This window comes from Hydractinia symbiolongicarpus, chromosome 5 (assembly GCF_029227915.1).
Source record: "Hydractinia symbiolongicarpus strain clone_291-10 chromosome 5, HSymV2.1, whole genome shotgun sequence".
NCBI lineage: Eukaryota > Metazoa > Cnidaria > Hydrozoa > Anthoathecata > Hydractiniidae > Hydractinia > Hydractinia symbiolongicarpus.
Window position 1 is genome coordinate 34,226,277 of NC_079879.1, and position 24,365 is coordinate 34,250,641.

Here is a 24,365-nt window from a genome sequence, read left to right on the forward strand (position 1 = left end):
AAAATGGCGGACGACTGAAGGTGATATATTTCTGCCTTATTGCTTTTAAAGTATTTTAAGAAATTTTATGAATGCTATTCTTCTGATAGTTACGTGATTATATTTACAGCATGGGGTAACAACAAAGAGCTTCAAGAAAGTTTACGTTTGAAAACATAGCACAGAGGATCGTGTCTCCATGCACTGAAAATAAAAGTTTATGTTTGTTTAAGCCGTTTTATGTGTTTGCTATCTCGCATGACATTCGTCGTGTTACCTCGTGTAATATGGATTACAATCAGTTAATTAATTAAACAAGTCGTAATTCATTTTTAAACGTAAAAGTTTATGAGATAAAGCGTAGAGAGGACAGCACATCAACGGGTTATATTGTCAACTTTGTGTCGTCCTCCTATGCTTGTTTATTTTGAGGTAAAGAAGATAACATCTTTTTCCGGTCGATCATTCCGATATAATTTTTTTTCGTAATATTTTGTTTTGCAGATGAAATCAAGCACAGAGATATTGACAGCATAAGAAAGAAATTTGAAAGAGAAGAAGATAGCATGGCGTCACCGCGAGGGAGAAGGAGAAAGCTCTCCATCCCACAGCTTATAAATCAAGCAAAAACGAGAAAACAAAGTATTTATGGCAATAAACTAGAGGTCATTGACCACCACAACACTAAATCACACATTGCTTTTTTACGAAGAGTTAGCATAAACCCGACAGAAACAATGTATCCCATAGCTGTTATTTTACCGAATGGTGTAAAGCAAGTTGTAAGTGTTTCTTTTATAAATTTTTATTCATATCGCATTTACAATCCATTTATGGTTGCATGTCTTCTTTTTACAAAACGATATTTATGTCAAGATAAACGCTTCCAAACCATGTTGGTTGTTATGTGGTAATAAATTTCCCCTCCTTCACGATGCTTCATGTCAAGATAATTCGAGAAATTCTGACAATTCATTGTGAGTTATCCTGACACAAATTTAATTTGCGATTACGCGCCAAACCGGAACGCGATTTTTAAAGTAAAAACTAACTCGAGGTTCATATTAAGAGGGGAGGAAGTACGTAGTATTTAAAGCCACGAGTTAAGAATTTTGCCTTAACAAACACTACCCCAAGGTATAAAGAAAGAAAGAAAAGAATAACAACTTCGAAATATCAAGAAGCACACAGGTTTTGTATAACCTAGGGTATTGCAAACAACATTGGTCGAAACTCCTAATTTTTTTCCGTTAAATGCGTTTTTTAGGAAATCAGGTATATGTATGGATATGTTACTTTTTCAATTTTTATCAAAAATAAAAGCAAAAAGAAGTCTAATTGAATAAAATGAACATTTTTTTACTATTTAAGAAGGTGAAAATTCGCTTGAATCTTCTGCGTTATTAAAACTTCTTTTATTTCTCACTTTTATTATTGTATTGACGGTCTTCTGTTAACCTAAACAAATGTTAGTAAACTGTTTTAAATGATACCGTTACTTCTTGTTTTAATATAATTATCTGCTGTCTTTTTACATTGCTGCTATCAAATTACAAACAAATATCTTCCCTCCTGCTATTAGTCGCATGTTGAATACCTAGAACATAACAGGGGATTCCAAAACTGCTTTCTAATATTTCCCTACAAATTTTTCTGTGGAATAAATATTTGGCTTAGTTAAGCATTAAATGATGATTGAAATTTTCACAAGCTGCTTTTAGATAGAGTAGAGTTAACAAAAATGGCGACAAACCAACTACAGCTAAATATGGTTATTAAAAAAGCCCATAGTTAGATTAGAATTTAGAACGCCATTTAAACTTTATTTACTGTGTTTAAATGGTGGAAATAGTGGCTTCCTCAGACCCTATATTTCCCAGGCCCCAGGCTTCGTCGATTAAATAACGTCTTTTCTGGCTGTCTCTTTACGTTTGAATTGTGTTTGGAGAAAGAAAAATCATGGCACAAGAATATAAGCCAACCGTGATTCACACAAATCTTACTTTTGCGTCATATACAGTTGGTAAGGAAGTTTCATGGTTGATATTTGAAGCAGGATATGAAAGGAGGATACGCGTAAAAAAGCTGTTTTCTTTATAAAAAGAACAAATCAGTTTACAAGGAAAAATTCTTGCTTTTTCCTGTAAAATAGAAAAACAACATTCATCAGAACTGGTCTATTCTTTTGTGCAAAGTACTTGAAAATTATTGATGGCAGCCAATATAATAGATTTTTGAGCAAGCTTTCATTTACTATATATTAAGCGGTTTTATAGCAAGTTGGACTTCAAACTGAAAAATAACGTGAATAGCGTGTAAAAGAGAACATCCTAACCCCCTGTTTTTATATTTTGATCTTCACAGTGAAGCTATATAAAAAGGAAGACCTGGGGCTATTTGATAAACAAAAATGTTACTACGGTAAAATCTATTTTGCTAATCTTCTTTTAGACGTGTGACGAGTTAATAGACTTTAGAAAACAAATCTACGACAATTTTACCCCATGGTTTTTGTAATTTCTCAACTGTGTCAACAAATCTATCTAAGCAAAGTTTTGAATGCAAAGATTATCGTTAAAAAAAAGCAAAGTAAATATTTTTCTAATAAGTTAATATATATTTCATCAATATTGTTTCTTCTTTCAAGATTGCTGTGCCTAGCAATGCGAAGTTAAAAGACGTTTTAGAAGAAGTCCGCGAAGACCTTCCACTTGGTATTGCAGCATACGCTTTTCATGACGCCAAAGCTAACAAACCAATTAGCATTACAAGCCCATCTGTCAGCTTTGTTGGGGGCGAATTGAAAATAGTCAAACAACAAACTAAAAGCAATAACTACGAAGAACAAGGTACAAAATTTATACAATGGGTTGATATTTTTCTGTATATAGACAATGTATTTGATATAACTAAAATAATGATACTCTATCTTATACGAATCAGGGCTATGTTATGTTCTAAATGAAGATATTTTAACAGGGAGAAATCATGGGCGTTTAAGTACAAGAAGTTGTTCATTTGCAATTAAAATGTCATAAACTTAACACCTAAGTTCGACGCGTGGGTGAAGTAGCGAAAAACATATGCAAATGAAATCTAGTAATTTTCACAGCGCTTATTTCTTCACTAAAAGAAAGCGCAAGATGCTTTATAAACAAGCAAGTGAATTGTGTTATGTGAAAAGCATGTCACAGTCTAAGTACACAAGTTTGATATATTTAAAATCAATAAAATAATTCTTGGTGACGCTGAAATATCAAAATTGTGAGAAAGAGACGCACTTTTCCTGCATTTTAAGTGCTTACATTAGAGTACTAAAGAATTATCCCCTACCAATGTTAACTGTTGGTCCTTTTTGATTTTTTAACTCAAAGAACTATTACAAAGTTGTTGTCGCAAAAACAGCAAAATAATTCATTTTGTTCAACCTCAAAGTAAATTAACTCAACCATTACATCATTCTAAGGATTAAAGACGTCTTGTGCCGGCTGGGAAGGATGTTTAAAATTGCGAAAACAACAATTAAATTTCGTGACTTTTTCTTTCCACTTTTTCTTTCCACGATATCAACTTGTATATCTAAAATATCAATTATGTAAATGATGCACGGAGTAACTTCAAAAAAATAAATAAAAAAACGACAAAAGCGCGTGCATTTGCAAGTAAAGAGTAAAGTAAGGAGAAAAATTTATTATTGAAAAGTTCATTATAATGTATACATTGAAAGAGACACGAAATCAGCTATTAAGTTTTCGATTTGGTGACTTACACGAATTTCATTTGAGACGGTGATGAAACGTATCACCACGGCAGTGTCAGTTTATTACACACAGATGGAGAACTGAGTACATCGATGGAGAACAGGATATACGGGGAAAATTGGGATACAATATGACCAAATATGACTAGTAATTTACTGACTGTCCACAATAAAATGTCCACAACAAAGATGGCGGAGATCTTAGTACTTTAAAATATTTTTTTCACCATTAATTTCGTGGTAAAAGATTAGAAAAAATGGGTAATTGAGTCAAATAGGTTATATAATGAAGACCACATATAAAATCACAGTGTCCTTGTAAGTCCTTTGAAATCGATATCCTAAACGATGTGTTATATGTTTTCAGATAGTCTAAGGGAGATTTCTGCTTTTATGACAATATTCAATAAATACAATATTCTCCTGTTAAATAAACAGTTTCTTTTTGTTCATAGATAAAGACAGGCGCTTGCAAATAGTAAAGGATTTGTGTACATCTGAAAAATTATTTCTTAATCGATTAAAACATGCAAGCACGACGTATGAAGTACCTTTAAAGTAAATATACTTACTTTGTTATGTATGATGATGTCCCATATGTATTTGTGCTCGGTAAAATAACGTTTTTTAGTGTTGTTGTTAATGTAGCTTGTTTTTGTCTCGCTTACTTCTGCATGCTTCTGTCTTTTGTCTTCTGTCTACTTTTGTCTTTAGCCAAAACCAAAACTTTAAAATCCGGCAAAAGAATTGTGTGTATATATTTCTGTTTTTCCACCCGAGTGTACAGTAACAAAAATAGCATTCGAAGCATACGAAGCAAAAACCCAGAACTGTTCTGGGTGTTCTATCAACAGAGAGACTACTGATACTGCAGATTTTCACCCATTATTTGAAAATAATTTCAAATTTTTTACCTACTAGTAATAATAAATGCAACTTCGTATCCAGATTCTGCTACGTTTTTTAACAAGACGAAACCTAATAAAGCGGAGTCTAGCTAAATTTGTCTTCATATTTTATGTATACAGAAGGAACAAACATAATTTTAATTTATGTTCTAATGAACTGATAGTAAAAGTTAAAAGATAAAACTAACGTTTTCAATAACCTTTTGCAGATCTTGGGGAATCGACGAAGCAGAGTCTTGTTTATTGTTTGACGGTATCAACAGAGTAAAGACAGCCTCTCATAACATCATAAATAAGGTAAGTCTCCGCCATCTGTTGAAGAGGTGAACACGAGGTTTTAAAATTTCTTCTAATCAAGCAAAATTATTTATAAATACGTGAAGGTTCGTGTTAAATTCAAGTCAAACTCTGGGGGTTTCTTACGGAGTTAATTTTAGCATAGAAAATAGAGGCATGAGCTCGTGTATTTGTCCCTGCATACGATTACGACATTTGTATACGATGAATTTGTATACCATACTAAAGAATCGCGTATCGTGAGTTACAAAAATCCGAAAATTCGTTGATCTTCCCCGAGTGTTAAAACACAAACTTTATTTCACCGCAGACAGTAAATCGTGCTAACGGTCATGACGTAACAAAGAAAACGCTCGGTTTCTCAAATACTGGATAATTCGTACTTTATTGAACTTTATCGAGCTTTATCACCTGTCAGCTTAAACTTTGGAAAATTAGTTATATTTATCTCCCCTGGGTTATCTCCAACCCCTTATCTTATCCCTAAAGCTACCGATAATTGATTTTGTTAAAGATCGCCTATTTTAGCACCTACAATAACTGCGAAATTAGTAATTGTATTGTTGTGATTGTTCGTAAACACTAGTAAAACGCTGCAACAAAAAAAAACAACACATTTTAAAAGAAAGTTTAGAGAAAAAAAAATCCACAACTTAAAACAAAGCAATATGAGGGTAAATTTTTTAGTTGTGTTCTAAGTTGTAAGATAAAATAAAAAGAAATCAGGCTGAAAAGATTCTAAAATAAAAACGGATTCCACCAGCTGAAACGTCGTTAAGTCACCGAGCTATTATTACCTATCGTCTCTACAGATTTGAGTTGGCGGGAATTTTCTGCAGGAATTTATAATGATACCTTGTAGAGAAGAATGACGGTAGACAAAACACGTGCGGTAACACTCAAGCAATTCCAGTTTTTGAGTAGCAATGTGAACATCATTTTGCTTTTCGTACTTCTATCCTTTCGCAACTGTGTTAACGACCTTTAACATTTTTTACTATCTTAAGAGCATTAAAACATGTGTTTTTAAAAATCCCTCATAACTCGCTAAGCATTAGGACTGATCCTTTTTAAGAAGGTTTTCATTTCAACTGTGACAGATACAATACCAACTCTTAAAACTTAGGATATGCTAAGTGTTAAGAGATTTTATTTTATGAGTCAAGACAATCAGTGAGGAATAAAGTTTTCTATGACAAAAAAAGGTAAAGATTTCCCTGCTACCATTTTGGTTCAATGTTTAGATTGTCTCGTATTAGGTTATTGCAATAAATGTCTCCTTTTCTTTGCATTTAATTCTACATCCACATAGAAAAAATAATTTTGCTGTATAAATTGACCATATACAAAAGCTCGCTGTTTTTTGCTGTATAAATGAAGCTTTAAGTGTCTTTATAATTCTTCCTACTATGAACTATAAGTTGTACAAGTTTTAACACGGTTTAAAATATAATAAAATGGTATCTAAGCAACGTCGTTAAAGGCGAAAATGTGATAAGAGCATTTTAAAAACTACAAACTTTAATATTGTAAACATTGGAGCGCCAAATTTGAGAGCAGACGAACATACAAGCAACTGTGATGCAAGGTTAAGTGGCTATAGAAAATGACCATTTAAAGGTTTATTAGCTAGAATTTTTTTTCTGCCTATCCAAGAATAATACAAGAAAACATCTGTTTTATTTTAAGCTTGAAGATCTGATATCAACTTGGTTGCCAGAAGAGTCTTGCATAGGTCAGCTCTTTTTTTTTAACTATGACGTTTGAAGTTAAGGTGGAGTTGTTTTGTTTGATTCCACCCTTTTGTTAGCTATTAAATTTTGTGTTGCAAAAAGAACACGAGGACATGAACTTATGTGTATTTTACCTGTCAGTTTTATATCAATAATAATTCATTCTAAAAGAAGGAAAATGGTGGGAGAAATATCTGACATGATTTTTCACGATATGCATAATGTGTTGCTTTAGTTTAACAGAGCCTTGAAAATTATCTTTATTTAGCCGACATTTTTGAGGAATCATTTTGGGAACTTTGTGAAGATTACTTCACCTACTACGAACTAGCAAAAAGGTACGTAAAAACGCAAGATGTAGTTTCCTTTTGAATCTTGTAGTAAAGCAAATACGCTTTAGTTTTTGAAAGAATAAAATATTTAGAATTAACTTGGAATAAACTTTTACGTTTTTGAAACAAATTTTGCGGAAAAAACTTTCGAGAATCGAAGAAAAAGGTTGCTCTCGTGTGAAAAAAAATTTTGCGAATTAGCAAAAAATAAGATATTTTTCTTGCTTTGTTTAAAGTAAAAAAATAGAAGTAATTTTCTTTAACTTTTCACTCTAATTCAGTTTCGTCATCGGTTTCTCCATCTTCTTCACCATGTACTGTTTAATTTTGCTACCACATAACAATTAAAATTTTTCTTTCTATGTTTTTCTCTCTCAGTTTTTTATTTTATTTAATTTCAAGAACGCTGAAGCAAAAACGGGAGGCTGACCCTGCTTTCACATCCTTTATTAAGATGCAAAAAAGTGCTAGTGGAAAACCAACCCTTGAGGCTTTAATATTAGCACCGGTAAGTTACATATCTTTAACTTCGTTTTCAGGGCATTTTTACTTTGTGAAAGATTTCTGTATGAAAAGACATAGACAAGAAATTCTGAAATTGTGAATTGGTCTCACATTTTTATGTGCATGTGTATTGACAATTTAAAAAACATCGCAGGGTGACTCGGTCATCACATAGACATATCAATTGTCCATAATTCAAACCACACGCCAAGGATCACGTGTTATATTATCAAACACCTCCAACCGCAGAAGTGTACCGCAATAATACATTAAGAAAATGTGCCTCAAAATTATTAGAATGCAAATTTTTAAATGAGCAAATAAAAATACTTACACCGTCAAAGAATTTGTTGTAATAGTGGAGGAGCCAATGTAGTGTCTAATGAGGTTCCATCATGGTAGTGACTGCCTTCTTTGACACTTGACTAAAATACTTTTCAAATTTAAGTTTTTCTGTGTAAAAAATGGAGGAAATAGTGTGTTCGAAGCAATTCCTATGGTCGGTATTAAATTGTTGTTTGTATATCACAAGAATTAATTTTGCGAGTCGAGTCGAAGTGACGGAAATGAAAAGAAAAAAATTAGAGCGAGCAACCTCGATCCAAGAGTTATTTTCCAGCGCTGCATCAGAAATCTGAAGAGAAGACATGGGAAGGAGTTTGTGAAGGTCAGGATACATAGTTTGGATTTTTAGCAATTATAAAAATTGATCAGAAACGGATACAACCATATTAATGTAAAATGGAGTAAGGAACCAAGTTCTTTTGTTGTAGCGTGACAGATTGACTGTCTGATTAAAAATGATTTGATACGGGAAGTGAAAAGAAACAAGTGTAGACAGTGTTTATCACACACATACACGAACAGTGCAATTTGTACTCAAACTGTTTTTGTGCTGGCGCATCACACAATGCAATATTGATTTTGGTTGCAAAACAAGATTTTTTATATGGAGCAGTGCTGAAAGTGTCTCAATTTCGTAATAAAAAAGAATTTGTCAGTGGGTTTTGAACATAATGGAGGATGGAGTCACATCTCTTCGTAGGTCGAAAAGCTTACTTCATATTCGGATGTTCAAGGAAAAATCGTCCCTAACTCCTCAACCAATCAGAAGAAAGTTTAGTTATGGATCATCCCCAATGCAATATTTACACATGACAAAACAAAAATTTCACGAAGAGCAAAACCGAACGCGTATTCGAAGAGACCAGGGAGTGGATAAAATTTCCACGTTGGAAAGATTGAAAAAATGCTTATCTACTTCTTATCAAAAATTGCAGCAGTTGCCAACTCGAAAAACGTTATCAACAACGCGTTCTTTACCACCTATGCCTGTTAGTATTATCGAGGCAACTATCGAGGCAGATGACGAAATGGTACGTGTGTAAAACAAAAAACAGAATTCTCAACTCGCAAACACATTAATCATAGTTTTTATATTTATTTATTGTATGTTCTTATTTGTTCTGTTATTTAGTTACAACGCGTTCCGCAATATGAACACTTCATGTCAGAGTTGCTGGTAACAACGCCGACATATCACAAAGATCGTCACGGCGTCGATACGACAGTCCATAGACTACAAAGGGTAAGTCACATCAACTAAAACTCTGTGTGAACAACAACAAAGTTATTCCAATTAGTTTTAATGGCAGTCAGTTTAAAAGGCGATTTCCTTTTTTGTGTTAAATGCACGCATTTTTAGCTTATCACTGCTGGAACTAAAACTTTTGGTTGATCTCCGGCTTAAAGTTCGTTTTATTTTTAATACTTTTGTTTCTTTGTGTTATTGATGGAAATAGTCAATTAATGTTTTAATTACGACGGAAATAATTAGCTGAATTAATAAACAATACAAGTGTTCTGTAGCAAGCCGTAATATCACACTGCGAGGGTATCGTAATATCACACTGCGAGGGTATCGTAATATCACACTGCGAGGGTATCGTAATATCACACTGCGAGGGTATCGTAATATCACACTGCGAGGGTATCGTAATATCACACTGCGAGGGTATCGTAATATCACACTGCGAGGGTATCACTCCTAGAAATTTTTTAAAGAAAGAGTAATGATATATACATTGTTTTCACACACAAAAGGTTGTTAAGGTAGATGTGATAACAGCATAGAGACTCAGTGGTAGAGATCCGGCTCGCTTAACTCACGGGTTGTTACACACTACACAAAGATTTTTTGAACGGAAAGCTCAAATAAGGTTGTAAAAGTTAATGAAAGCACAGGGCGTTGATGGGCGTTAATGTTGTAAGATTTTTTAGTAGGTTATTCTCATCCAACTTAGGTAATTAAACAGTGGATGCCCCACTTATCAATAAAACAGTATACCATATCAATGTCTTCTGAATATTAACATTTGCTGTCTACTTATCATGCTACTTCACGGTTTAGGCTAACGGGTAGAAATAATAAAGGTATTTCGATGACAGATCAGCCTTAGTAATGGAATCTCTCAAAAAATAAAACGCACAGAGAAGTTAGTTGTAGAAATTAGTTAGTTCGTAGTGGGAAATTTAACGCTATCAGTGTTAGTTCACAGGAGACATCGTGCGTGTGATGGCTCCTCCTCGCTCCTAGGACCTCTTTTTGCTTTCCTTGAAAAAAGCGAATAATGTCCTGGGAAAGAGTTTGCTCAAATCGAGATGATCTTAACCAGACTTTTTTTTATTGAGCCGCCACCACTATTAAAAAACGAGGTTTTGAGAAAAAGGCTGCGCAATAACCTTTAGTTCCTAATTTTTTTTAAAATCCTACGCCTGCTTATTTTTTTTTTATATCCAAAATAAACACACGACTAGATAGAAAAAGGAAATTCTAAATAAGATATGAGAATATTTATGTTTGAAATATTTACTTCCGCCATTAATCTCTCTCTTGTCGAGTGATGATCTTTTCCGAAAAGTTGCTTCTAATCTTGAACTGCGATATTTTATTCCTATGTCTTACTTTCATGTTTCTAATATTGTTTAATTGTTATTTTTTCACAACTTTTTTCTTTGAGTCTGCATCTGATATTAAGAAGCAGCGATATTCATTTTTAATATCTGACATTTTCTTACAGTGGTTTGAAAGGAGAGGTGGTGAGCTTCAAACTGAAGAAAGAGAGGTATTGTTAAATTTTGTTACATTTTCACAATATACTTTTATATATATACTATATCCGTTTTAGCTACTAAACGAATGACCCTACTTGTCGAACCATTTTCTTAGCAGCCTAGATCCTAGGACCTGCAGCGTTTTTTTATATAAAGATAAAACGCGTGTTTTATTCTTATCCAACGGCTCCCACTTACAAAAGTTGTTTTGCGGGCGAACCACGTGCTGGAGAATGAACAGTTACTTACAGAAGACGAAAGCTTTCAAAATTCAATTGTAGACATGCGTGTCAGAGTTTTGTTCTCAAATAACATTTAAATCTGTCTATTGAGGAAATAGGTAGAAAAACTACGTTGGCAAGAACAGGGATGTTTCGCCGTGTGCTTGCAAAAGAAGTATTTCGAGCGAAACATTTTACGGAAATTCAGTCGAAAGGTCTAATTGTGTTCCGCTAAACAATAACTCCATTTATCTGAGCGTAATTTAACGGGAGTATACTGTATTTATTTCCATCTGTTGCTTTGTTTTACTCACTTATCTCTCTCGTTCCCAGTATCTCGAAAAATAACTAAAGCGCGTTCTCGCTTTGCTATGACTATTTTCTGTGACTGTTAAGTAATTCTTCATGACTTATGTTCGAGCTACTCCAAATTTTTCTGCGTAAACAAAGTTAGAAAATGTCAACATCGTTAGGAATATATGAACAAACCGACCCTCAATTTAACTGGAGACATGTACTGATATCTCAGAGACATGTTTTTCACGTGGTAAAAGTGTGGACATGTAACAACGAAAGCCCTGCATAATTTCATTATCCTGTATCTATCTACTAACATCAATTACCGGAAATTTAAATATTGTTATAAGCAACAATAATCCGTTAATGATTTTTCAACATAAAAACGAGGTTGATAAATAAGTTGTTTTTCGTATTACTTTTACTGTTGTTTAAAAATATAAAGGTCCATCCTGGAGGTCAACTTTTAATAATAAACTTTTAATAGTCATTTGTAAAATTAGCAACCGAATAAACATTTCCATCATGTTATTTTTGGAAGATAATCAAGTAAAAAGCAAGATTGTGTACAATGGAGTGCAAAGATGTCTCTCCTCCATACTCCATGATAAATTTTCTAAACGATACACGGTACGAATCACAAAAATATTTTTAAGAAAAAATTATAGTGAAAGATTGGGAAAAGTCACTTAAAATTTCATAACCATATCTCCTGGATCTGTTAAGTTTATAAAGAGAAAGGACAACTTAGGACCTGAGGAAGAGAATGGAAGTTTTCGAGGCGATTATGAAGTGAAGCGCGAGTTGGATGTAAATATCAACCAATGAAAGCAAACAAAAGCTTCACATATCTTCGCGAGATGACGTCACACTCGACATTTTTCGTATTTGCGGAGGCACAGTATATCGCCTAGTTCATAATTTGAAGCGATAGGTTTGTCACAAACAAGAGACGGCAAACAAACAAATAAAGCAAAAGGCAAATAAACCTTTTTTGTTTTCGACTTACGTTTAATTTTCATATGCTTTTCTTAGACGTTTGTTGTTTGTTCTCGGTCAGAGTTTTAACGGTACAGTATTGGAAATTTTATATGCGCAGTGTCTGATTAGTGGGAGATGGGATATATGTGTAATGTTTAAAATTTTTAAAGAAAACTGATCTACAAATTTGTTTTGCTATAACAGAAAATAAAAATGAACTCGCAAATCGTAATTTAAGATTACTTGTTACGAGACTACTTGTTGCTAGATTACTTGTTACGAGATTACTTGTTGCGAGATTACTTGTTGCGAGATTACTTGTTACGAGATTACTTGTTACGAGATTACTTGTTGCGAGATTACTTGTTGCGAGATTACTTGTTACGAGATTACTTGTTACGAGGTCACTTGTTGCAAGATTACTTGTTACGAGATTACTTGTTACGAGGCTACTTGTTACGAGGTCACTTGTTACGATTTAGTTGCTACTTTGACAATATTTTTAAAGATTTTATGGCATAATAATATTCGTTACAATAGTAATTTTATCTACAGATAACTTCAGCTTAAGAAATTAAATACTAACAGAAAATAACTGCTGTAAGCAAATAGCTTTTTTTAGAAAATAGTTTTTGTATTATCACATTTCGTTTTTTTTGATGAAGGTAGATTCATTTTCATACGCCATTTGAGAAAAACACGCAAAGTTTTACCAGTAAATCGAAATTAACGATTATATAATGTAACAGCTAACTAAAAATATGAAAGCCTCATAAGATTTTTTTTGTCGCGCAGGTATTAAATAGTACGAAAACAAATAAACGAAGTTTACGTATAAACTAAAAATATAAAAAATTTAAAGTATAATACTAACTGAAACTTAGATGAAGAGAGGTTGTTGGTGTAGAAAAAAAAGTGTTTTTTTATCTTCCTTTGTATAATAAACATTGTCTCGATTACTCTTAAACGTGATAAAAATAATCTTTGATAACGCTATCCATGAATTGGTAAATATAGATAAATTCGTGACACATATATCTGTGCAAAACACAAGCAATACATTTTATGCTTGCCTCAGACCTTAGTTGTTCTTTACTCTTGTCTTGTTTACTTTAAACTTAGTTGAGATAATAAAAATAAAATAGTTTGAGTGAAGGAGAAGCAGTTGGAGCTTATGTCAATATGAGCCTTCCACAAAAAATAAAGGCAAATTTGTCTCGTTCGGTCAGTGTTAATTCTGGCAAGGAGAGATCGAACGAATACCCTGAAGAAAAATCTCTTGATGATTCATATCAAGTTAGAAATAGCAGTAGCAAAGATTTGTTAAAAGTTGAGCGGAAAGCAAGCCGGATGAGTCCAAAATTGAGGGAGAAACGAAGGAAACGATCCAACACGATTGATGTTGGTGCTTTATTGGAATTTAGGCTCACGGTAGGTCAATATGATTTATTGTTCACTTAATGTTGGAAAAAGGATAGTATTTAATTTTCAAAAAGCAATTAAATATGTCTGCTTCAGGGATCTTTTAACTCCTCCCCAATACATTCAATGTGTATAAAAATATTCCCAGCTAAGAAAGAATCATTTTAAAATATATATTTTCAGGGAGTTTTATTGTCTTATTATCCACTTAATTGACCATCATTGATGCGAGACTGCATGCATGAAATTGCAGACTTGATTATATTTGGATAATATCTTAGCAACGGTATTTTTCAAATAAAACATGGAGACACATACACAGACACACGTCAAAAGCTGGTCAAGCAAGGCTAATGAAAGTATTTAATGTATATTTTTTTCACTGTACAATTTTTTTCTTGATAATCCAAATTTTTTAACTGGAAATGATTACGAGGTTATTTCAAGATTGATAAACCATGCAGCTTCTTTTTTAAGGATTGTTACAAATAAGAATATTCATGATTTACTGTTCGTTTACATGAGTCTTTTGGTAAATATTCCAATCACGGCTACCTTCTTTCGACTATCCCTTATTTTCAAGTTTATATTGTGTAATGAGTATAAGAAAAGATACTTCAGGAAAAGTGTTTAGTTAAAAATGAAAGTTCTTATCTGCAAAACTATTCTATCATGATTTGTTTAAGGCTATAAAAAAAGAGCAGTGTAAAAAGTATTGCCACTGTGCGTGTAGCTTAATTATCTCGTTTGCAAAATTCTTGCTTATGTTAAGCTGCTTTGTGGTTTGTCAGCCTGTTTTTCAAACATTCTATTATTATCGAGTTCTCTTTAATATTATAAACGCGCCATTTTAACAACTAATACCAGCTAGGCAATAGGCGCGCCGTTTTAACAGATAAGTAGATTCTTGTTTACACGATCATTTCGATTCTACTTCAATTTAAACTCACCTACTTATTTTGTGGTGTCATATAACCGGCTCATTAAAATTTCATTATTAGCTTTTAAGAGGATTATTGTGCACCACTCGCCCAATCTCGCTCTGAGGACTGTTAGATTTGTTGGGGACAAAGTTGCGCTTAGGGCGCATAGCTAAGGCGCAAAATAGCATCCACTCTTGGTGTGTCTTATAAGGTCAATAATACATTCCAATGTGATTGACAAACTTATTCGGCAAATTACAAAAATTAATCTCACAAGTAAACTATAAATCACGAATAGAAAAGGAGACGTAATTATACTTTATGTTAGGAATACTTCATATTGATCGCATTTGATCGAACACAGCCAATTTTATTAGCAAGAAAGTGTATTCTTTTCAACGTGGTGATCAGAACATTTCGAATACACATCATGATGGTCACGATTTTACATAAAAAAAAATGCTTAGACAGAAAGAAATTTTACATTTTAATCGCTTTTGAAGCGAAAACAGAATTGCCGACGAACCCTGACAAGAGTGTTGGAAGACAATATCTCTAGCTTCTGTTTTAAAATCATTTTTAAAGTTGAAGAAATAATCTAGGCAAGACATTGCTCTTTTTTGCGTTAATCAATAAAGTACACTTCAAAGTTAGAAGAATAGTGAGCGAGTCAAAGATAAACAAGACATAACTTATTCCCACAGAGGGGCAGCTAATTAAAAACGTTCTAGTCAATGGTAAGCAATTATTAAGAATATTAAAAGGCTTTTTAAATTAACGGATTGAAACGAGGCTGATAGATTGACATCACTTTGGGAATGTCGTTATTAAATGTAATGTATGTTAAAAAAGAAGCGTCATAAAGATAGAAAGAGTGGTGTAAATTAGAAAAAATATATTTCGTATGGATGTGTGACTTCTAGTTGCGTTGCAGTGTTTTATGTATCTCTCATTTTCTCATGGATCGATTGTTACTTAACTGTAATTAAAGCGTATGGAGTTATAATCCGTGACTATCTTATACTTAGCAAGAAAATCTCTAACAAGATGAAAGCTTTTATACGCACACATGCAACAGCAAGTTTAAGCGCAGCACGGAGTAAGACTGAATTTATCAGAACTGAGGAGAAAAATGAAACACAGAAACACAAACCAATTATATCCCGCTTGAATTTCCCGTTTAAAATTACTATGTCTATTCATCCGGAAGGAACGTTATCCGTCGAGTCTCATGAATTGCTGTCGGTTGGTGATGAGATTTATCACAGTGAGAATGAAATATCAAGTCCAGATGCAAGTCCAAAGTTAATTTTACGAAAGGTGTCTAGTGAGGAAACAAACACGGTAGGTAACCTTGTCACGATCAATTTGCACCCGGATGATATACAAGCTCCACCATTACGTAAAAGATCTCAAACGCAACTTGAAACCGGAAAAATAGACGCGAAACATTTGTTGCGACCAAAAAGTGAATACTGCCAGTCTTCTGATCAAGAAAATGAAGATATCCTATCTACTTCAATGGATTCTAAATCTCTGAAGAAAAGTTTGAAACAAATGAAGCCAACATATAGTCCGAAGGAATCACGAAAAGGGAGTTTAAGAGCAGCAATGAGGTCTCGGTCGAAGTCTGCTGGAATCAGTGACGATGAACGGCCACACAGCACTGGGATTTTCCAACGTAAAGGGAGCGTACAAAAGGAAAAAGTGTTTCGACACAACAGCATGCCGGCAGAAAAAGGCCGACTAAATCTTCCTGACGTTGATTTAAAACAGGCGTGGGTGCCGTTAAGAGAAGCATTAAATGCCATCAGTGCTTTAAAAGGAGGACGATTTCGACGCCGAGCAAGTTTCGAGGGTGACGAATGGGAGATGATACAAAAAGAATTGGAACTTTTGAAATTAGAACAACCAGATGCATATTTCAAGGTATTTCCTCACACTGCGATTTCATGTCTTTTATATTTTGTCAACATGACTGAGATTGTGAGATGATATAAAGCAATTTTTTTCCTGTTTTCGTGGAGATGTTTCTAAGCGACTTCTCATCTGAATGGTAAACATGTAAAACGATAAACAACTTTATTTGATTGGTTCAAAAGGACAAAAAAAATTTGCCATTTAAGTTAAGAAAAAGGTTGCTGTTTTCAGTATGAATTGTCATTCAAAGTATTAGATGTTGAAGGCACCCTGTGACCAAATAAATCTCCATAATAATAGGATTGTATAATTAAAAATGGGATTATAAAGGAGCTATACATGTCCTGTAGTTTAAGGGGGAAATAACTTCTACGTCGAGTATGTTATGAAAGAAATTTATTACCTTTGTTACTACGCAACGATTTCAAGTGACTTGCTTAAATTCATCCGTCTTGGTATTCTTTTTTTATATTACATCTATTTTATTTTCCTTAATTCTTTTATTGATTAGTAAACACTTTTTGAATATACACTATATGTAAAACACATTCATAAAGCGCCTTCAACGCCCAGGCGCAATTATCTTCTGCTAAATTTATTGCACGCGATTCTGTGATAGTTCAAATGAAGTTTAGAAAATGGATAACCTAGTTCGTTGGCGACCATAGTCAAGGTAGAGTTTGATACGGTAACCTCGATCCCAATAATGTTCATTTATGTTCTTTATCTGGAATTTTGCTTTGTATAAGTAAATCAAGCAATCTATTAGATAAAATCAGATCAATGGGTCGTTCTATGCTTGTTTGGTTAAACCAAAAAGAAGAAAATAGGCCTGGGAACGAGTGAAGCCCAACTTTGCTGCAGAGAACAAAAATACCGAAAGGCGTCCTTCGATTTTTACTCGGAGTGTTTTTAGGAGATAGGTGCTATAACGAGGGTGCTTATTAAATTTTCGAAACCATAAAAAATAAATTTCATTGTATATCTAAAAATAGTTTCCATGCAAACAGAAAATTATTTTGTTGCCACACCTTTTCCAGCAAATCATCCCTAAAAGTTAATTTGTTTTAGTGCTGCATTACGTTTTATCTCTTGCTTTTTAAATAACTCCCTTAGGGTGGACTTTTATTGAAAATAGGTGTAAAAAAAGTAAACAAATTAACATCAAAAAAATAGTTTTAGGTTATCCCTAAATTCTTAATGTTAGTCAGGGGAAAGCCCAATAATTGGCGTTTTTAACCAAGAACTGTTCAATTCAGATGTGAAAAGGAAACAAAACTTTGGTTTACTTATTGAATCATAACCACAAGGGAAAATAGAGGGGTTAATTTTTTTTTAAGAAGTAAATTAGCTTTGGACCATTAGTCTTGTTTATGCAACATCCAATATTATTTGTCCAATTAAGTAGGTTCAACCAAAATATCAACACAATCTTGTGAAAAGTTTAAAACCACACAGAAATAAAAATAATATGGAATAAAAAAATCAAAAAAAATATAAACAAAAATTTTGGGCATTTTGTTTTAACTTCTTTGAGTTACTAGTCATTTTCCATGTTGTGCATAGCACGAAATCACTGTTTTTTATCGGGATACTTTTTATTTGGATACTTTTCATCGGGATAATCGGGTTAATTATCAGGAACTAAACAACTTCGCTATACCCAATGTATTTTAAAAGCAACGTATTTCTCGACGTGGTGAACTCGCTTTTAAAGCAAGACCAAACTTGTTTGTACGGATGGATGACGTCATCATTTGGAAACGAAGGCTACTTGTGTTCACAATAAAGACATGATGAAAGCAAACCAACCTTTTGTTTTTACTGCTAGAAAAAAATTCTAATTTATTTATTGACTCATTGTTGTAGTTGTTTACAAAAGTTCAACTTAAAAGGAGCAGTATTTTCTTAAAGTATACATATTTGAGATAGAATTACTAAACAGGAGAAAATTTTGCCATTAATAATCGCGAATTTAATGTTATGAAAGAGAAAGAACTGAACATAAATGCTGGCGACGAAAATGAGACTAAAGCAAGATGAAATTCGACATTTTTTATCGTCGACGTCATTTGTGCCGGAGATAGTACGCGACGTGCCGGTCATGGTAATGGCTTTAAAGTTAATAAATATTTTAAAAAATAATTCGCAACTGTTTTGTTTGCCGTTCTGATATGCCTGAACAGCTAAAAATACATGTCTACCTATCACGGATGCACTCCATTCACTTAGACGTTTAGAAGTGATACAATTATGAAAGAGGAAAACATGCTGCTTTGTGGGTAATTGTGTAAAAAGAATCACAAATTTCATAATGTTTACTATTGCTACTGTAGTGTGTTTGAAGCATGTTTGGAAGATTTAACCTTGTATTTAGTAATAACCACATCATATTTATTAGTAACCATGCCATATTTAGTAGTAACCACGCCATATTTAGTAGTTGCCACGCCATATTTAGTAGTAGCAAGGGTGTGAACAAGTACACGATTGATTTGAATGATATAATCAAGAATAAATATAAAAAATAATAGATTTATTAAACCTAACTTAAGTTCTGACCCTAACTGACTCCAGGAAAATTTTTTATGGCTTTCACAAATGGATGAAATCATATTGAAACCAAGGTCTTTCCGCGGCTTTTACACAGCGCTCCGACATCAACTTTCTGCAAACTCAGCATGAATCAAAGTAACTGAATTCCTCGTAATATAATTCGTAGAATGCATTCTGCAAAATACATATTTACATGTTTATGTATACTGTTTGTTTTCCCGGTCGATTTAATGAGTTATTTTTGTCAACATTTTTTTAAGCTCGTCTCTAGCTGTAGAAGCATCACGAACATCTTCAGTAAGGACACTAATAATTATTTTTTTAGTTCAAGATCATTCAAGTTCAAGAGAAATTTCCAAACGACAAGCTCGATTTGGATGTATCGCTAGAAGAACATGAAGTGAGTAATTTACGTAGTCGTCAATTTAAAAAGTGACTTTCACATATATCAGTATTTGGTAGTAAAACATGCACGTTACTTTCATATAATATTTATAAGCAACTTAGTACTTTTGAGAGTAGAAAGAAAGGGTCTGTTACGTATCAAATCTGCATGCGAAGAGAATTCTTTATTGTGATCATCTGAAATAGTTTACAAATCTGTGTTCAGTGTCATGCGAAATTTTTGTTGGTAAAAAATGAAGAGAATCAAAAAAATTATCCCTCTGATCAGACCTCCGTGTTTTTTACATTTGTTTTCGACAGCAAGAAATTTATGAGCATTAATTTGTTGCAGCCCCCAGGGTCTCTGGGCCTGAGCCGTTATTATGAAGCGGAGTTAATTAAAAAGGCAAAATGCTCTGGGAATGAGCTTCTGACAATTTATATAAATAACGCCCTTTTTAAACAAACGTCACTTTAAATGAACGCCCGGATAAAAAGCTAGAAATTTAAATAAACGCCCAGAAAAATTAGAATTATTAGTCAGAATTAACTAGCTGATTAAATATCAACAATCTTGTCTCCAGGCTTTTATTTTGCGTTCTTAGGTTATTACCACGCTAAAAAGAATAACAATCTGTAATCAATGGACAAAAACGAAAATAGTCATTAAACTATTTTGTAAATAAATAAACTTTATATATTTAGAAATTAAAACACAGAAGATATAACTCGCCTAACATGAGACACAAAAAGTGAGTAGAATACATGCATTTGTGTTTATTTATTTATTACGTTATTGCGTTTTTCCCTCTCGGAGACTCTGTACCTTTTATTTTGGTTAATTGTATGGACTGTTATGCGCAGGGTACTTTGTTAACAGATTATTCGTAGCTAGCGTAATGTGAGAAGGAAGGAAGGTAGGAAATTGTATTGTATGTTCGATGTTATTTATAAGCGTAACAAGACTTCCTGAAGCAAGTAAAAGTTAGAAAGGCAGGAGGTGTAGCTAACAGTTTTGCATGTAAATAAAAATGTCGGGGAGCACATAAAAATATAGCTATGAATCGTGTTTACAAAAAATCTATGCGCAAATTGTGTTACGAGAGGGGTAGGACTTTACTTTTTTTCTGTGAATATTCATTCATAAACATAAAACTAGATGGAATTAAAAAGCTTCCGCAAGCTTTTACATCTAAAAAAACGCAAATGGACTAGGAACGAGGATATTTTTGCATTCACACAGATATTGATTTTGAAATTACACCACTTCTTATGACGTAATTAAGTGTGATGAATCTGCAGAATAAAAAACATTTGTTTCTCGTTCAGAAGAAGCCTGGGAAGAAAGTTTATTTGCTAGCTTGGGTAAAATACACGCTAGATGGGCTTTATTTAAGAATCACACCAAATCTTGGGGACAAGGTTGGGTTGGTTAAACAATGCAAAAAACGAAAACTTATATCGTGTCCGGAGTTTCTTTTAAGAAAGGAAAAAAGCTAGCCTTGCTATCAATTTCATGTTTTTGTTGTCGCAAGATTGGTGCCAGTAAAATTTCTAATTGATGTGTCCACTTTCAACATTTCCTCTCTTTACTACAAAGTCATTAACAACAGCCTGGTTCTAAGGACTCTTTTATTTATTTGCTGATTTTTACAGCAAGCAGAAACCGAGAACAAGGTTGCGACGTCCACTTTCACGTTAGCAAAGATTGTGCAATGGTAATCAAACACTTGCGATTTTAAACTTTTGGTTGTATCTTATATGTAGATATCCACTATCTCCAGCTTACATCGCGGGCAACCAAGTTAGAACAATGCTAAATGCATCTTTAGCGCACTATGTAGCAAAGATCCGGTCGGAGAAATTGATGAGACAACCTATTTGCTACATTTCAATTTGCTTACGAGAAAAACAAACTCGTCTCATCCGTTAGTTATTGGTTTCGGAAGGCCCGTCGAAAGTTTCTTGTTAAATAAAAAACACCTAACATTGGGGACGGATTTTTATATGGCTAGAAAATATCAGAAGCATTGTTTCCGATCTCAAAGTCTTAATACTAAGCTTATATTTTTTATATATTTTCTCCATCCTTGTTTCCAGAGTATATAGCCTAGAACCGTTACCACGAGTCATTGCTAATGTCATTATAAAGAAAAAATGTCCTGGAGGGGAGGTTGAATATTTTTATTCATAATACTTTCTAACAAACTTCCGCTTCGTCAATCTAGCAGCTAGAGTAGTGACTATCCCGAGATTTTTAAATGTATTGCAAGAATCCAGCGAAGTCAAAGTTTAAGATGACCTTTGTGTTGTTTTTCTCATTAAAATAAAAAAACCCTCAGTTTTTTCAGCTATTAAAACTTTAAACTATGGAGATGCGTGAACCATTTTTGCTTTCTTTTAACGTCTCTGTCTTTCGATGACATAATAATCTGTACAAAGTGATTTAACTTCTGAATTGATTTGTCGCAAGATTTGAATGAAGGGTTTAAACCAATTTTCTAGTATTTAAAACAAAGCCTTCTTGAAAGGGATATAAGATTCTAAATCTTTATCGATCAATCTTTTATCAGAATAAAGTTGACATAAAATGGAGAGAGAGAAAGAGAGTCTTTTTTTTAAGTTTGTACAATTTTGATTTGACAAATATTTATTCGTGATAAAAGTAATTTAATTTAAAAAAAAGAAAAAACGAAAAGTCAACATGTTTGTTTGTTTTTGTTTGTTTTGTAGTTGTTGCTGTTGTTTATTTGTTGTTGTTTTGGATAAATCTGACGTGTTGCAGCTTATAAACAAAACTTTGATGTTACTGTGTATAAAAAAATAACAAACTTTATGTTAATAAATACGTGTACATGAGAGCAAAAAAAATCTTTGTTTTAACATTTTCAAAAATGGCTGACAAAATTTTATAACGTAATATATTAAGTAAATATAGTAATAAAAAGAAAAGAAAAAACATAATTAAGTAAAGATTTTAACAAAGGAGGAATATTTATTCTAAACATGACAGAACTTGATCGTAAAAAACCAAGTATTCATTTGGAGTTACCGGCTATCTCTGGGTACTCGATCGTTGGCTCTGAAACATATCTGAAAGAGAAGAGAAAAAGACCTTTAAGTTTATCAAGTATTAAAGATTTACGCATAGTTAAACAAGACAAAACTGTATCGAAGGAAGAAGAGCATAGAACAAGATTGAGAAGTCTTGTTATAGCTTCAGCTGCTCTGGCGAAATTTAAAAATCATGCTACGATGAAGAGAAAAGAAAAACGACAAACTTCGACAAAATCCGCTCCCTCAACACCTAACTTGATTCACGCAAACAGACTAAGTAAAATTGATGTTGAAGATATATTTGATGTTCAATCTTGTAGAAGGTATGTCTGTGTACACGTAAAATCCTGTGTATAGCATAAAAAATAGCTAATATGTAGCAGTCATTGTATGAGTACAGGGAAAATTTTTTCCTTATGTGGTTTCCCGGATAAATTTAATTTGAGTTTTTAAAGCCTGATTTTATCTAATATAACTTCGTAAAAGTAAAAAAATTGAATTCCTAATTTTCATGGTGAAGGAAAATGACAACTTTACCGGTTTTTGAACGTTACCTTTAACCTGTGAGAAAGTATGGTAGGTTAGTATTGTTTCTCATAAAAAAGGTGTCGCTAGCGTCTTCAAAAAATAGGTTGAACATAATTCTGTTTGTGTTCTGTATCAGCTAACAGGCGACAAGCTTTCTTTTTTGACACCGAACAATTCAAAGGAGGGTAAAAGAATCCTTTGAAATCTGGTAACAAGATGAGGCTTCATGTGATGAAATGTTATGGCAACAAGGATTAGAAAAATAAACTATGTTGTTAGAAGAAGACATTTTCTAGTCACCTAAACCAGTTTAAACCTTTTCAAAATTTGGTTTTTTTATTATAAAATCAGTTTGGCTTAAGTGTACAACTTTTCGTACAGTTTGTTTATGTTCCTGTTGGCGCCTTTGTATCAGTAGGTACGAGTCACATGTAACAGTCAACACGAAATCAGCTGACACTTTGTTTAACATATTTTCTGGTGTTTAAGTTCTGTGAAGTAAGAGTGCTAGGCAGTATGACGTAGGAGGGATTCTAACCTCACATGTTTATTTACCTAAAACCGTGGAGGGAATATTTGTAATAATTTGGTTTTATAAGACAAATATCGGATTTGTGGATGACAATCGGATAATCATCATCTTATTATCTCAAGTTCTTGCAACAGACTTTCTACGTTTGTATTGACCAATTGAACACTGAACTCATAAACTTTAACTTCTGAAGTATCCGATTCACAAAAAAAAAAACGCGAATAAATGAATGAATTGGAAATAAAAGTAAATTTTGTTGTTGTTTATTTAAATTATATAATAAAAGCAATAATTCAATTTTTGGTATCTTTCAGAATTTTTTTGGGGGGATGAGTAGACGTAAGAAGAGAAAATTTCAAAGTCTGACTGTGTAAATTCGAAATAAACAATATATGGCGGTATGAAGCAAGGGCTGATCAACAACCCTGTCCCCAGGATCCTATGCGAATAGCGCTGCGGCTTAAAGAACTAGGAAAATTACTCTGAAAACAACGAAGACATAAATGATTGGAAAGTGAGTACAAAATAAAAAATAATTATTCCAGTTATATCACTAAAAAAATTTGGAACCACTGTGCTTAACTTTTGATGTGGTTGGCTTTTGTAATAACAATAAGAAATGACGAAAATTTAACAGAGGTTAGCTGACGTTAGCTGACGTTACGTTAATATTGCAAATTGGTGGACCTGTTAACATTTGCGGCTGCCATAATAATTCTTGATGGATGTCGGTGAGATCACAAAAATTTGTCAAATTAATTGTTCAAGCTGACATGGAAATGATAGCTAAACAATTGTAATTAATTTTAGTTTAATTAGCTTGTAATTATTGTTGCCATAGTAACATATTGACCTTAATTGTTCGTATGTTCTGATTAGATTCTTATATCACTTCTAAATAATTAAAGCAGGAATTT

At 33.1% G+C, this 24,365-nt stretch overlaps 1 protein-coding gene across 6 annotated transcripts in view; it reads left to right on the plus strand.

The window, feature by feature from the left end:
- Positions 1-530: 530 nt before the first annotated feature.
- The window catches only part of LOC130646226 (rho GTPase-activating protein 20-like), a 33,579-nt gene continuing 9,744 nt past the window's right edge, over positions 531-24,365 (plus strand). Inside the window, exons 1-11 of one of the 6 annotated variants that reach the window (XM_057452393.1) lie at positions 531-761; positions 2,627-2,828; positions 4,195-4,297; positions 4,857-4,944; positions 6,634-6,679; positions 6,946-7,015; positions 7,412-7,517; positions 8,991-9,101; positions 10,594-10,638; positions 19,273-19,347; positions 20,037-20,083. In XM_057452393.1, coding sequence (XP_057308376.1) covers positions 546-761; positions 2,627-2,828; positions 4,195-4,297; positions 4,857-4,944; positions 6,634-6,679; positions 6,946-7,015; positions 7,412-7,517; positions 8,991-9,101; positions 10,594-10,638; positions 19,273-19,347; positions 20,037-20,083 — 1,109 coding nt within the window. In that variant the 5' untranslated portion in view covers positions 531-545. Of the gene's footprint in view, positions 762-2,626; positions 2,829-4,194; positions 4,298-4,856; positions 4,945-6,633; positions 6,680-6,945; positions 7,016-7,411; positions 7,518-8,514; positions 8,890-8,990; positions 9,102-10,593; positions 10,639-13,293; positions 13,558-14,891; positions 16,401-18,372; positions 18,499-19,272; positions 19,348-20,036; positions 20,084-22,258; positions 22,712-24,365 lie in introns of those variants that run through there. The other 5 variants (XM_057452395.1, XM_057452397.1, XM_057452394.1 and 2 more) reach the window with 5 other exon arrangements.